Source organism: Chaetomium globosum, genomic scaffold (assembly GCF_000143365.1).
Source record: "Chaetomium globosum CBS 148.51 scaffold_1 genomic scaffold, whole genome shotgun sequence".
NCBI classification, from domain to species: domain Eukaryota; kingdom Fungi; phylum Ascomycota; class Sordariomycetes; order Sordariales; family Chaetomiaceae; genus Chaetomium; species Chaetomium globosum.
Window position 1 is genome coordinate 2,137,748 of NT_165976.1, and position 14,059 is coordinate 2,151,806.

General features: G+C 55.2%; 4 protein-coding genes across 4 annotated transcripts in view; 2 read left to right on the top strand and 2 right to left on the bottom strand.

The window, feature by feature from the left end:
* CHGG_00703 (uncharacterized protein) overlaps window positions 1–3,499 on the top strand; it is a gene marked incomplete at both ends in the record, with an annotated part of 3,831 nt that extends 332 nt beyond the window's left edge. The window contains 3 exons of the mRNA XM_001219923.1: window positions 56–2,315; window positions 2,371–3,125; window positions 3,245–3,499. Coding sequence (XP_001219924.1) covers window positions 56–2,315; window positions 2,371–3,125; window positions 3,245–3,499 — 3,270 coding nt within the window. The remainder of the gene's footprint in view (window positions 1–55; window positions 2,316–2,370; window positions 3,126–3,244) is intronic.
* An 873-nt stretch (window positions 3,500–4,372) lies between these two features.
* On the top strand, window positions 4,373–5,781 carry CHGG_00704 (uncharacterized protein; the record flags this gene model as incomplete). The annotated part of the gene is made up of 3 exons (XM_001219924.1): window positions 4,373–5,141; window positions 5,229–5,247; window positions 5,418–5,781. The coding sequence occupies 3 exons, from the start codon at window positions 4,373–4,375 to the stop codon at window positions 5,779–5,781; spliced, it is 1,152 nt and encodes a 383-aa protein (XP_001219925.1).
* Window positions 5,782–8,748: 2,967 nt separating this feature from the next.
* On the bottom strand, window positions 8,749–11,019 carry CHGG_00705 (uncharacterized protein; the record flags this gene model as incomplete). Its single annotated transcript, XM_001219925.1, has 3 exons — window positions 8,749–10,654; window positions 10,708–10,777; window positions 10,836–11,019. The coding sequence occupies 3 exons, from the start codon at window positions 11,017–11,019 to the stop codon at window positions 8,749–8,751; spliced, it is 2,160 nt and encodes a 719-aa protein (XP_001219926.1).
* A 1,042-nt stretch (window positions 11,020–12,061) lies between these two features.
* Window positions 12,062–13,352, bottom strand: CHGG_00706 (uncharacterized protein; the record flags this gene model as incomplete). Its single annotated transcript, XM_001219926.1, has 3 exons — window positions 12,062–12,461; window positions 12,713–13,074; window positions 13,335–13,352. 3 exons carry the CDS (start codon window positions 13,350–13,352, stop codon window positions 12,062–12,064), a joined length of 780 nt encoding a protein of 259 aa, XP_001219927.1.
* Window positions 13,353–14,059: the final 707 nt, after the last annotated feature.

Here is a 14,059-nt window from a genome sequence, read left to right on the forward strand (position 1 = left end):
GCCATCTGCAGCTCCGAAACAAGCTCGCGGCTAACTGCTGTTCCGCCATTATTAGTACCTCGTCTTGACTCTTGGCGAAGCGAAGCACATCACCCACACCGAGTCCAAAACCCTCAACCCGGAGTGGAACGAACAATGCGAGCTACCCGTCGCCGGCGTCCAGAGCCTCTTGTTGGACGTGTGTGCCTGGGATAAGGATCGCTTCGGGAAGGACTATCTCGGCGAGTTCGACCTTGCACTGGAAGAGATCTTCGCCGACGAGAAGACAGAGCAGATGCCCAAGTGGTACCCCCTGAAGAGCAAGCGGCCCGGAAAGAAGACCAGCATTGTTTCAGGGGAGGTCTTGCTACAATTTACCCTCTTTGACAGCACCAATCCACAGGCCACCGACGAACAAACCTTCGAGAAGTTTACCGCGCTGGTCAAATCAGCCCCGGGCGCCGACACGTCACGAAACCCTACACCATCGCGAACCCCGGTTCTTGCCCCAACCAAACAGGGCAAGGCCCCCTCACCCTCCCCGCCCCTCGGTGAAAGGCGGGCGGAGGAACACGAGGAGGAGGACGAGTACGATGTTTACGAGGACGAGACGCCAGAAGATGAAGACCCAACCAAGCCGGAGGCGGCGGAGAAGAGGCGGAGAAAACTGCGGATTCGGGGCCTGAAGCGCAAGAAGAGGGACAACCCCTACGAGTTCATCAACGGCGGCAGTGATGTGGTTGGCATCATCTTCCTCGAGATCGGCAAGATTACCGACCTGCCGCCCGAGTCCAACCTGACCAAGACCAGCTTCGACATGGACCCGTTCGTTGTTGCCTCGCTGGGCAAGAAGACTTACAGAACGAAGACAATCCGACACAACTTGAACCCCGTTTTCAACGAGAAGATGATTTTCCAAGTTCTTGGCCACGAGCAACTCTACAGCTTCTCGTTCACCGTCATTGACCGCGACAAGTACTCGGGCAACGACTTCATTGCGTCGGTGAACTTCCCGGTGAAGGACCTCATCGACAAGGCCCCAAAAGCGGATTCGGAGACCGGGCTGTACAACTTGAAGGATGTGCCTGACTTCTCAGCTCCGGCGCAGCGTCCTCGTTTCATGAGACTGGGGTTATCGCGCACCCCTTCGACTCAGAGCCTGAGCAAGCTCACCAGGCCCGGTCTGTCCAAGAACCCGTCCACCGCGACGGCCGCGAGTGTCGGGTCGCCTGTGCCTACCCCTGCCCCAAGCCCTGGTGCTTCCCAGGTCCTTGGTGACGGCTTTCCAGAATCTCCCCAGCCTGCGGTTGCCAACACCGGGCTCCTTCACCCAGGAGATAATGCCGTTGCCGCTGCTGCCTCTACCCTTGGAGAAACGACGCCGCCCGACGGTGAGGATCCGGAGTTCATCCCATACACACTTCCGCTCAAGATGAAGAACCAAGAAAAGTGGGAAGACAAGCACAACCCACAAATGTTCATCCGTGCCAAGTATATGCCTTATCCAGCGCTTCGTCAACAGTTCTGGAGGGCAATGCTGAAGCAGTACGACACCGACGAGAGCGGCCTCATCAGCAAGGTTGAGCTGTCGACCATGCTCGACACCCTGGGCTCGACATTGCGTGAGTCCACCATCGATAGCTTTTTCCAACGTTTCCCTCATAAGGCGGGCGGTAACGATGATGCGGAGGACTTGACCATGGACGAGGCAGTCATCTGCCTCGAGGACCAATTGCAAGCCAAGTCGCGACCACAGGGTGTGGCGGAGCGGGTGAAGAACATGCTTCCGGATGCCGACAAGGTCAAGAATCTGCTTGTTCCCACGCATTCGGGAACTGACACGCCGGCTGAGGGTCTCGAGACGCCATCCGAGTCGCAAACTACCGACACGTCGACGATCTCTGTCCCAGAACTGAGCACGCCTGGCGAGGAGGGTGATGCGCTTGATCGGGACGACTTAAATATCAACACGAGTGAGGAACACGTTGTTGAGATTCGGGAGTGTCCCATCTGCCACCAGCCGCGCCTAAACAAGCGCAAAGACGCCGACATCATCACGCATATTGCAACTTGCGCGAGCCAGGACTGGCGCCAGGTCAACAACCTGATGATGGGCGGGTTCGTCACTTCCAGCCAGGCGCAGCGCAAATGGTACTCCAAGGTCATCACCAAGATCTCGTATGGAGGCTATAAGTTGGGGGCCAACTCGGCCAATATCCTGGTCCAGGACCGTATAACGGGCCAGATCAACGAGGAGAAGATGAGCGTATACGTGCGCCTTGGCATCCGACTCCTGTACAAGGGCCTGAAATCGAACAGCATGGAGAAGAAGAGGAGTAAGTACACCGCATTGTTGAACAAGGGCCGAGCCAACTGAACTAACACGGATAGTCCGCAAACTCCTCAAGAGCCTCAGCATCAAGCAGGGCAAAAAGTACGACGACCCAGCGTCCAAGGCCGAGATCCCCAAGTTCATCGCCTTCCACGGCCTCGATCTCTCCGAGGTACTGCTCCCGCTCAACGAGTTCAAGAGCTTCAACGAGTTTTTCTACAGGGCGCTCAAGCCCACCGCGCGCCCCTGCTCGGCGCCCAACAACCCGCGCATCATCGTGTCGCCCGCCGACTGCCGCTCCGTCGTGTTTAACCGCATCGAGACGGCCACCAAGGTTTGGGTCAAGGGCCGCGAGTTCAGCATCAAGCGGCTCCTCGGCGACGCATACCCCGAAGACGTAGGCCGCTACGAGACCGGCGGCGCCCTGGGCGTGTTCCGCCTCGCGCCGCAGGACTACCACCGCTTCCACATCCCCGTCGACGGCATCATGCGCGAACCCAAGACGATCGCCGGCGAGTACTACACGGTCAACCCCATGGCCATCCGCTCCGCGCTGGACGTGTACGGCGAGAACGTGCGCATCATCGTGCCCATCGACACGGCCGAGTTTGGCCGCGTCATGGTCATCTGCGTCGGCGCCATGATGGTCGGCAGCACCGTCATCACGCGTAGCGAGGGCGAGGAGGTCCGCCGCGGCGAGGAGCTGGGCTACTTCAAATTTGGCGGGAGCACGCTCGTGCTGCTGTTTGAAAGCGGCAAGATGGTCTTTGACGACGACTTGGTGGACAACTCGAACACGGCGCTGGAGACATTGGTAAGCCATCCCCCCCACCAAATCACTACCCCTATCCCGCCGCCCACCTAAAAAGAAAACGAAAAAAAAAAAAAAAAAAAAAACATAACAAACCCACTAACCACACCCCCTTTTCACAGATCCGCGTCGGCATGTCCGTCGGCCACGCCCCCGACGAGCCCATGTGGACGCCCGACATGCGCAAGGACGAGAACCAGATCACGGCCGCCGACAAGGCCGAGGCTAAGCGCCGCATCCAGGGCCAGGTCGCCGAGGAGTCGCCCGACGACAGCGCCAGCGCTAGTGGGGTGGAGGCGGAGGCTGCAGAGGGCGGCGCCGACGGGGATGGAGGGGTCTCGGTAAGGGTGCCGCCCGTGGCGTCGCTTGCTGGGTGAGCGGTGGTGGTGGTGGTATTCGTGGTTATCGGTCTGGACGGCGGAGGGGTATATAAGTGGTGGCGGTGGTGTTGTCCCCTGCTGTTATCGTAGCGTTGGCTTGATGCGAGACTGCCGGCCGTCGTTGCTGTTGGCTGATAGACTGGCTGGCTGGCGGGCGGGCGAACTGGCTGGGCGTGGCTTTTTCTCCCCTGATGAATTGGGTTTATTAGCAGTGCATATATATTTGTTGGGCATTGAACAAAAAGAAGTTTACTCGGGGGGGAATATACACAGAGGATACAGGTTTTGCTGTGGCGGCTGGACTGGGCTGTTTTGTCTGTGTGTATGCCTTTTCCATTCATGTTATTTCATGTTAGGTATAGACTATCACCTGGAGTGTGAGCGGGTAGAATTTAACAGGGACTAAGTCTATTTGTGTATACCAACTTCCTTCGACTCAGTTACGGTCCGTCCCATTGTAGGACACTTACTATTAACAAGGCCTTTGGTCAATTATATTGTAATTGGTCTCTGAGACAGGGATGTCTTTGAAAGTGCCCGAAGAGACAGTCTCGTCGAGAGTCTCTTTTCCCAATGTCCCTTGGCTGCGACACGGCGGATATTGCTTGGCTCGAAATAGCGGGGGCAAATCTCGTTCAATGTTAGCCTTCCAGATCAACCACCATGTGTTATGCATCGGTTATATGTGACATTGAAGTTGGGTGTGGCCGAAAATAGGGCATGTCCTCGGGTAGGCTGCGAATCAACGTCATCAAAGACTGGAGGCGAGGCCAGAATATATTTATTGCATGTATTATGCGCATGAAACCCCGCGCAGTGAACAGCTTAAACCTAGCCCTTAGTTCGGCAACCTCCCCTCCCTATCACAGCATGGACAGAGTCATCATCATCGGCACCGGTGTGTTCGGCCTATCAACGGCCGACCACATCCATCAGAAATGGCCCTCTGCACAACTCTCCATCGTTTCCCGGCCTTCTACCCTCGCCCCGAGCGACGACATCTCAAAGATAGTCCGTGTTGATTACAGCAACGCAGAGCGAATGACAGAAGCAGTCGCGGCTCAGAAGCAGTGGAACAGTGACACCAAGTTTTCCAAGTACCAACGCAGCATCGGCCGCGTAGTGATTTACGAACAAGATGACGCAGCTACAGTCCAGAAGATCAACGAGGTTCGTGAGGAGCTTGGGTTGTCGCGCCGAGAACCCGGCGACAGGACGCTGATGAAGGACACATTCGGGACGGCGGCGGCTCCGGAATCCTTGACGTACATCTCAGCTCCGGACGACAGCATCGTCGACTGGGAACCGTGCATATCTGTCGCGAGGGCGCGAGCCAAGGACGCTTGTGTAAACAGCGGTGGAACCTTCTACGAAAGTGGTGTTACTAGGCTCGTCCAAGACGGAAATCGAATTACTTCACTTATGCTTGAAAACGGGGAGGCGGTCGAGGCCGGGGACGCGCAGATTGTCCTGGCTGTCGGCCCATGGTTTGCTCAGGTCCTTGACGCATCTGACATCCCCCTCCCCCCGGCAGGGAGGATCCCCATGGCTACCGGCTTGTTCTCTTACAACGTCCAGCTGAATGAGGAGCAGACCAAGTTTTTCAGGGGCAAGCCGATGGTATCTCATAGGGGGAAAGGTCGGTGTTTCTCCGCTCGTCCATTCTTTCCGCTTGCTGATTAGGTACTTTCAACAACTTTAGTTGACTTTCTCCCTCCATCTCGAGGTTGCGTCGGTAAGCTCACGTGGGTAGAGCCTTTCACCAACTTGCGTGGCTCTCCTCTCTCACGTGTCGAGGATCTTTCCAAAAGTGCTCTTGCGAAGCACCACATGCAGAAGACGATCGAATGGGCCAGGGAGTTTCTACCGGCCCTTAAGGGAGCACACATCAGCTCTATCACATCATATTGGTTAGTACCCAGACCCTAGTTGACGGGGTTACGCATCGCGAACTGAAGCCCCGTCACTGTACGAACAGGGACGGCGTCACGGCAACGCAGGACCCTCTCATTGCCAAACACCCCCAGTTCCCCAATCTCATCTGTGTTGCTGGGGGATCCTATAACCGCGCCAAAGACCTCCCGACCATTGGCAGCACCGTCGTCGATGTTCTCAGCGGTCGGGACGTTCCGGACCGGTATAGCTGGGAGCCGGAGCGGGAGTACTCTCACCGCGATCACTCCCATCTTGTCGCCAGAGGCGACTTCGGCGCCATGGAGACGGAAGCGCAAGATATGATGGATCCAGCTGCAGGTAATTTGTTTTTAGGCGTAATATAGGTTTGTGGTGGGTGGTCCGGTCCTTGAGACGATTCGTTTTGTTAGCTGGAAAATGTAGTTTCTCTTGACTGCCGAGCTGCTGAGACTCAAGACGAGGACCAACTGTCCAAGCAACCTCCAAGAATCTCAAGGGATGGCCGAGAATGGCGAGGGAAAGAAAAATTGGAAAAATATCCGTCATTCGGAAAGGGGCGAAGTAAACATGAAGGACAAAAGGGTATCAATTCACTACCAAGCGCCGCCGTGATGCTATCCCAATTGTGTCCGCCGCCGGCTAACCCACTCACTTGCTTTGCATGTATGTAGGCATCGGCAAGTGGGTGCGGCAAGGGAACAAAAAAAGAAAAGAGAGCCCAGAAAGAAGACCCCAAAGTCAAAAGAAGAGCCCCATCCCACATGCCATCCCAAAAGTTTCCTAAGCCACAGCCCCGCCCCCATGTTCGGGCGGATGCAACCACCACGTTGGCCATTGTAAATACACCGATTGGCCGATGGCATCGAACGCGAAAGCGAGATCAATGTCGCGTGTGCCTATGTTGTGCGTCGCTGGAGAGCTATGTTGGGGGTTGCAATGACGACAGATGATGGAATTGTGGGTGCGGATGGTGTTTTTTAGGAGATGGTGGTGATGACAAAGCCCAGTGGACTCCCGAAACTCCAAGCCGCTTAACTCCGGGACTGGCCGTTGCCAGATGCCTTCAAAAAAAAAAGAGAGATAAAATGTTGGTAGGGTTGGTGAGGGTGAGGGTGTGGTGTTGGCGTGAAACGCCCGACCGAGCCTCGCGCCTTGTTTTGATGGCGGTGAGTGTTGTGTGTTGTTTGTCGGGCGTCATGTAATCGACCTTCATCCACTTTGCATTCTGAGGCTCCCGCAATTGTGTGGGTGAGTGGCTTGCAAACACCCATCCATATCAATCCCATCCATCCATCCACCGGCAAAAGGTTTCCGTCTCAGATCATGGCAGGTCGTGAAACAGTCGAGGAGCCTAGCGGGACCCCCACTGCCAATTGGACCCGGACGGCTTCCGTGTCAACGGCGGTGGGAAGGACTCGCTGCGATCGCTGTCCATGGAGCGCTTCTCGGCAGGCGATGACGGGCGGTGAGGGTATGCCGAAGCGGAATTGGCACTGGTATTGTTGGTGAAGGCGGTGGAAGTTGTCGGGGGGCTCAGGTCTGGCGAGGTCTGGCGGGCCTGGCGCCAAGAAGAATAGATCTGCTTGCACAGGTGGGCAGACATGGTGTATGTCGGCGACATGATGGCGGTTTGTTTGAGGTTTATCCTTGGAGGAATAAACAAAGGTAATTTGGAAAATGGCGAAGAATGGACTGGGAAAGAAGCTTGACTGAGCTTCCTTGGCGGCGTAAATTATTGATTGCACGACACAGTTTGTTAGTGAATGAATCAACAGCTGTGAGCTGACTGTCTCGGTCTGATTGCTGTTGGGAGATTGCGTAGAAAAGGAGTGCGCGAGGAAGAAAACCAATAACTGGTTAACCAGGGCACAAAAGAGTTCGGGTGTCACAGAAGTGGGAAGAAGCAGATTTTAAATCATGACTTGTTCATTAACAACCTAACAAAACACACCTCTTAGGTCACCTTCCCACCAACAGGCGCTGTTCCACACCACCCTGTGACCATCTGCACTGACACGACTGACCGAGCAATGAGCAATCCTGGCTGCCGTCCGCCTTACAACAGAACATCCCGCCTGGAACCTGAATATACCAACCAATCAGAAACAATGTATTACCAACAATGTGGCTTTGCAATTTAGTGTGGCTTGTTGTTCTGGGCCGATTTCCAGGGACCCAGCAGCAAGGCTCGTGCGTTTGACGCCAAAAATCGACCCATGTGGTGCCCCGAAACCACCCTCCTTCCTGCAGTGACAACAGCGGGTAAATCACGATTTCTTGTCCCGGGTCGCGTGCTTGCGAGGCAGTCATTCAGGAACACTACTTCCTATTCGTATAGTTGCCTATTCTGAGATTGCCATGTTTACCTCATGGAAATATCCAGGTAAATGAGGGTAGGGCTGGAATCACAAACACAGCACTGACCGCCTCATCTCACCTTACCCAAGGTACCCAGGTAGGTACCCAAGTACCATATGCATCGACTCAACACTTCCATTGTTTGGATTGGTGTTTTTGGCCCAGTTAGGTTCGAACACGGGAACTGTGGCATTATTACCTAATCTGGCTCAAACAGCTCGGTACCTCGCTTGGTTGCGTGCCGAGTGCGGCTCTTCTGTATATCTCCCCGCAAATCGCTTGGGGGCCGAAACCTGAACCTCACCTCACAAACACGGCGGTACGGGCATATTTACTCCCCCCTGTTATCGACTGAAGGATAGGGCCAGCGACGTCTCAGCTCTTCCTGTCGGGTAGCGGTGGTTAGGGTGGACCTTATTTCCCTCCTCCGAGACCTGATGGAAGCATATTAACCAAGTTACGATGGGGCAATAGCAGGTACTTGACAATCAAATGCATGAAGCCGGAGCTGATTGTCAGATACATCTCTATATATTAATCATTACGAATACTTCGTCCATGTCAGTTATTTATAACTTCTAGACATACCCTCCCCGTTGATATGTTCAATCTTCTTTATACACCACCACGCTATGCTATCAATCTCTCATCGCGACCCGATATTCCCGAGGCCGGCAGCGAACTCGTCCCAGAGAAAACCTTGGCTCTGTTTCTCCCCCCCATCCTTTCACCCCCTCTCCGCTCTTGGCGGCGCACGGCGCGAGGCCTGGAGCATTGGCTCCGAAGCTTCTGTGCAGCTCGTCCGTGGTCGTAGTCTGACAAAATGTTGTTCTTCCACTCAGACGCAATGCCTGTAAGCGAGACAGAAAGCCAGACATCACCGCGCGGCGAGGCCTCTGGTGTAGGACCCGACGCCCCAAAGGCGGTGTAGTGATATGAAGCAGCTCAATCAACCATCCAGCCGGTCTGCCTCTTCAGTCGTACGTCAATCTGGAATCGGTCTCGTAGCCCTTCTCAGTCGGCCTGATCTCCTTGATGGGATGCAGGATCATGGACGGGAGACACGGGCGGCCGTGCTCGGCTTCCCACTCGCTGCCGCCGATTCCGGTATCCTCGTAGCCGACCCAGTTGTTGTACAGCCGCTGCGGGGGATAGGCGCGGAAGTACCAGGTGGCGCCCATGTACCGCCCCTCTTGTCCCCACGCCATGGAGCTGCCGAAGCTGCCGCTCTGTCCCTTGGGCCCACCGTTGAACCACTTGGCAAGCTGAGAACCCTTCCACGCACGGTCGAAAAAGACAGGCATTGGGGCGTACACCCCCTTGAAGCCGTGGAGAAGCGCTGCCGTCGGGGCCACCATCTCGGAAGTGACGTGGTTGCCTCGTAGGTCCTCGTAGTGCATGGCATCGATGAGCCGTCTCGAGAGCCTGGACTGTGTGATGATGGTGGCGCGGCGAGGAAGCCTCCCCCAGGGGAATGAATCCGAGCGATAGCCCCAGACCGAGTTACGCATGACCCAACCGCTGTTGACTGGGTTGAACATGGGAGAAAGCTCGATCAAATCTGCCTCCTCACCCACGCCCCACGTGTAATCATCGTCCTGGGGGTTGGCGACGGGGGGTGCGGGGCCGAGGGGGCTGACGACTGGAACCTTGGGCGCGCCCCAAACCGTCTCGGTGCCGACAGTCCGCTCCACCGAGGCGCGGAACTGTGTGTCAAAGTTGCCGTGGAAGGAGGGAATGTAAAACCGCTCGTTGCGCTCCCAGAGCCCCTTCCGTGGTTGCTTCCGACCAAAGTCGGCCAGTTTGGAGAGGACATCGTAGTTGTGCCCAATGATGCGGGAGTCCATTTCCCAGTTCCAGACGAACTCGAATTCTCGGAATTCTTGCATGAACATCTGGACCGGCAGGAACTGCCCGTGGTGCACCTTGCGGGCCTTGGTGGTCAGGTTGGTGTACATGCTGTTGACAGCGGGTTCGTTCCAGAGGACCGACATGCTCCTGAACTCGGCAGGGACGTGCTCCTCGAGTGCCTTGTTGTACGCATCGTCGGTCCAGATCTGGCGGTGTTCGTCCTTGATGTGCACAAACAAGAAAACCTCGAATTCGCCGCCGGTCCGGAGGTTCAATTCGGTGACGAGCGACCGAATGACCTCCTTGTCGTTGTCGGTGTATTCCTTCCCAGAGAAGCTGCGGAGGAGCAGCGCAGTCCTCGGCTCCAACTTGTGCGTCGCGTTAGACGGCCGCTTGGAATTGACGACCGGCTTGTCCGACCTCCGCTGAGAACCCCGCTTGCGCCAGAACCGCCTAACAGTGTGCATGATGTGCTCGTTTTCGGTATCCTCATTGCTGCCGGCGTCTCGCTTCGAATCGGTGGAGCCGCTCCCATCCGTGGCGACGTATTCGTTTTCCGGGCCATCCGGGGCAAAGCGAGCGCGATTCCTCTCGAGGCAGCGATCCTGGAGGTCGCCCCAGTTGACATTCTCCCAATTTATCTCTGCGCCGTCAGCCGTCACCACCGGTGACATCCCATACTGCCCCATCCGGGTCTCCCGCTCGAAGCACAAATTCCGGTCGAGCCCTAGGACGTTGTAGCTTCCAAAGCCGGGGTTGGGGAAGTTCTGCGGGCGGCCCTTGAACACGCGGATATCTTCAACCTCCCTCCCCGTCGCACCGATGCACGGCACATAGGTCGCGTGGTGCGCTTTCCACTCGGGGCTGTTGTAGTTCGGATATGGGTTAAATGTGACAGGCTGAGCCTTGCTGAAGGTGACCGTCGTGTTAGAGTCTGGGTTGAGTTGCTCCTCTTGCGAGGGCTTTCTCGTTTCTTGATCGACAAGAGACTCGAGGGTATTCCCGTAGATGGCCTTGTAGCCGGGTCGACTAAACCGTCATGTTAGTACTATCACCATTCGCGCGGCATACGTGACTCGTACTTCTTGAGCTGATGGTACTCCTTTTCAAACGTTGCCCTTTGTGCTTGCAGTTCCTTAAGACGGCGTTCGCCTTGAGATTTGTTAGCTGTCATTCGAAAGCTGGTTCAGGGAAACCCATGGTTACCTACCGGGAACCCGCTCGAGGAAGTGGTTGCTCTCCAGGAACGCTGGACTCTGATTCAACTGGCCATTGTGACGCAACAACCCCAATAGGCACAGCACGAAAAGAACAAGGACCGCCGGCAGCACGGTTTTTGGCCGGGACAAGACCCGACGGGCCTGTGTCTTCACCGCCGCCGCTTTCACAAGCATCGTCAAGATAAGAGGTCTAATAAGAGGAACAGAAGGCGACCGGAAGGGAATACAACCGGTAGTCACAAAAGTCCGAAGTGAAATCCGAAGTGAAGGTCGCTCTTAAACAGGCATGACCCAAAGTTTGTTACACAATAACTAATGCCAGACGGCTTGCTGTTGAAACTTGGGAGTAAGATGAGAGCGAGGGGACAGTAAACTGCAGGGCCTGCCGAATGGTGCTGAAACGAATGATTGCACCAGAGAAGGGAAAAGTCGGTGACCTGATCGAAGACGGGGGGCGTCCAGAATGGAGGAACGAGAGGCTGGTGATAACGGTCGACCAGGTTTCCGTGTCAAACGAACGATAGCGACTGTCGGTGGGTGTGAAGAGTGGGAAAAAGAGTTGAAACGGTTTTGGGCTTGGAAGTCCAGTGTTAATTAGATAGGCTCGGTAGGCAAATTCTTGATAAACCAGGGCCAGGCGTGGGTGGCGGGCATCAGGGGCGGGCAGGGGGGGTCGGTCTCCCGCAGTGGGGTGGAAGCCCGAAAATGTTGCTTCAAACGGTGCCGGTGACAAGGTTCAAGGTCGGGGATGGAGGGGAGCGAGATGAGACAAGGGGAACAAAACAGAACAACCAACGGCATTTCCCATTTGCAGAGCTTGTCAACAAGCGGCCGACCAAGGAGTGGCAGCACTGGCAACGACCTCGTCTGCTCGTTACAAGGGTCACACACTTTCTTCCCAGCACCTCCAACAACAAGCGAAAGACGGCCTCTCCACGTAAGCACCCTTGTTGATCATAGCGAGTCCCTGAGATTTCTCGACCCATGATTGGGATGGAGCCTCAGGGAGCCAAACGCCAGCTGCAGAAAGAGGATTTCGGGTGGGCCCGTCGCTGCAAAACCCCTTGTTGCAGGGAAGGGGCGGCTGAAGATCTTAGTCGAGTACAGATCTTTGCGTACCGGGCTGTGTTGGGCGATCGCCATTCAACTCCCGCTATAACGTCATTTGCATGTCGCACCATCAGCGATCGACGGCAACCTACTTCTTCAAGAATTTTCAAGTCGAGACGTGCTTCCGACCCCCGTCGCGGGTTTTCCGACAGTGGTGATAACAAACGGCCTCATGGTTGCAGCTATTCCGAGCCATCTTCCCATCCCCCACTGGCATTGAAAACACCAACACTTCACTTATGAAGAATAGTGGGCCCAGAACCGGTTCTTTCCTAAAGCGGGTTGACGCCACCACCCTCGAAGGGACGTCTCCCCCTGACAAGCTAGAGAAGGGGGCAGGCCTAGAATCTTGGCCCCAGTCTGCGCCAAGCGTGGGAGGATCGAAAAGCTCGGAGGGAGTACCGAACCGGCAGTGGAAATTCACTTCTCGATTGTTCGGCCGGTCCACTGGTGAAGTTTCCATTTCGGCCAGGGCAACACGTGTTTCAAAGAATCGGAATTCCTTCCTGTGTTACAGAGTACGTACATATATGTATAATTAATGAGACCCTTGATGTCAGAACATTCTCCGAAGGAGCGCGCATGTGTTATCAAGGCTCAGTGTTTTCGGGATGAGCGAATTTAATGAAGGGGTTGCGGAAGAGGGAACTGATCGTGCAGTCGAATTTCACCGCTGACCGCTCCGAACCTTGTCCAACGCGCCGCCATGGTTAACCTGGCCAAGGCCAGGGGAGGGCGCCATGTCCAGGGAGCTCACCGACTGGCCTTAACCGCCCTCCTCTTTCTCCATCGGTGTAAGCGCCCTTTCCATTCAGCCAGCAGCGTTCTCAAGCCGGCTTGTTGGAGGAGGTTCGGATTTCGCACACCAATCCCGAGCTTATTTTCGAGCCCTGCAATCAGAGAGCCGATGCACAGGTAGCGGGGGTGTTGCGCCGCCGAAACAAGAAAGACGGAGAAGATGAATGAGCGGACTTGGAAAAAAAAAAAGGCAAGCTGACCCGAAGAAACATGGGTCGAAATAAGCGTTTCTGCGGGAGGAAGTGAGATCTGCCGGGATTCTAGAACTGGGTAACTCCAGACTGAACCATCAGCGGCGCATGTGTAACCATTCGCATCCTGCTTCTTGCCGATGATACATAGATTAAAACGTTCGGGGGATTTTCGACAAGTCGAGGTCCGAGCCCGTTTTTATATATGAAAACACCGATGCATCAGTTTGTACGAAGTACGCAGCAGAGCCTCGATGTTCCAAGGTGGAACGAAACAAAAGATGTCTCGTGCTCGAGGCTGAGACTGTCTCGTCACAAGCTGGCCACACCGACCTGAATGTTTGCGGTAATTGTTTTTCAGTTCACACTAGCGTTGTCAAATCAACCAACGCTGGTCATGCGTATCATGGTGGAGAGTATCTTTCATTTTTTGGTGGCCTCGCAGTAAGTATTAAGCACTATTGTTTATATACATAATTTACTGTTCCTCGTTACACCAACATCACTCTGTTTCCACGTGTGTGACAGTGGCTGCGTTTCTGTCCGCTTCACCACAGTCCGTCTCCAAGTCTCGCGTATGCCATGCACGCAACCAGGTGGCTGCTGCTGCGCGCCGGGATCGACCCGTTGGCACAACGTGACAGAAGGCTTCCAGATAGCGTGACGACGCTGTCTCAGACCGTTTGGAACAGGTCCGATCCCCGAGGCGTTACACAGCTGAACGCCAGAAACTCAGACTCTGTCAGGCGCTGCTCTGTAATCCCACCCATAGCCCGCTTGTAATGACCGGGGCCTCCCAAGAATCCCGCATGCTGGACAAGTGCTTTCCGGTCCCCTTTTCCAATCTCCCAATTACCAGACCATAAAGACAAAGTAAAGTGCAAATATGCTAGACCGAATCCAGTGGGTATATGAAGCGAAGTGGTGATCGGGGTATCGAAAATAAAAAGAAAGAATAGGAGCCTCAATCCATGAGTGCTCGGGCCAAATGTGAATATTAGATGGCGGCATCGAGCCGTTTCGTGCGCGTTGACGCGTATTTGGCGCATTACCGCGGAGCCGTCGTCGAGTGGGCATAGTCCGCAGATGGATGACGTTGTTCGGTCAATGTATCG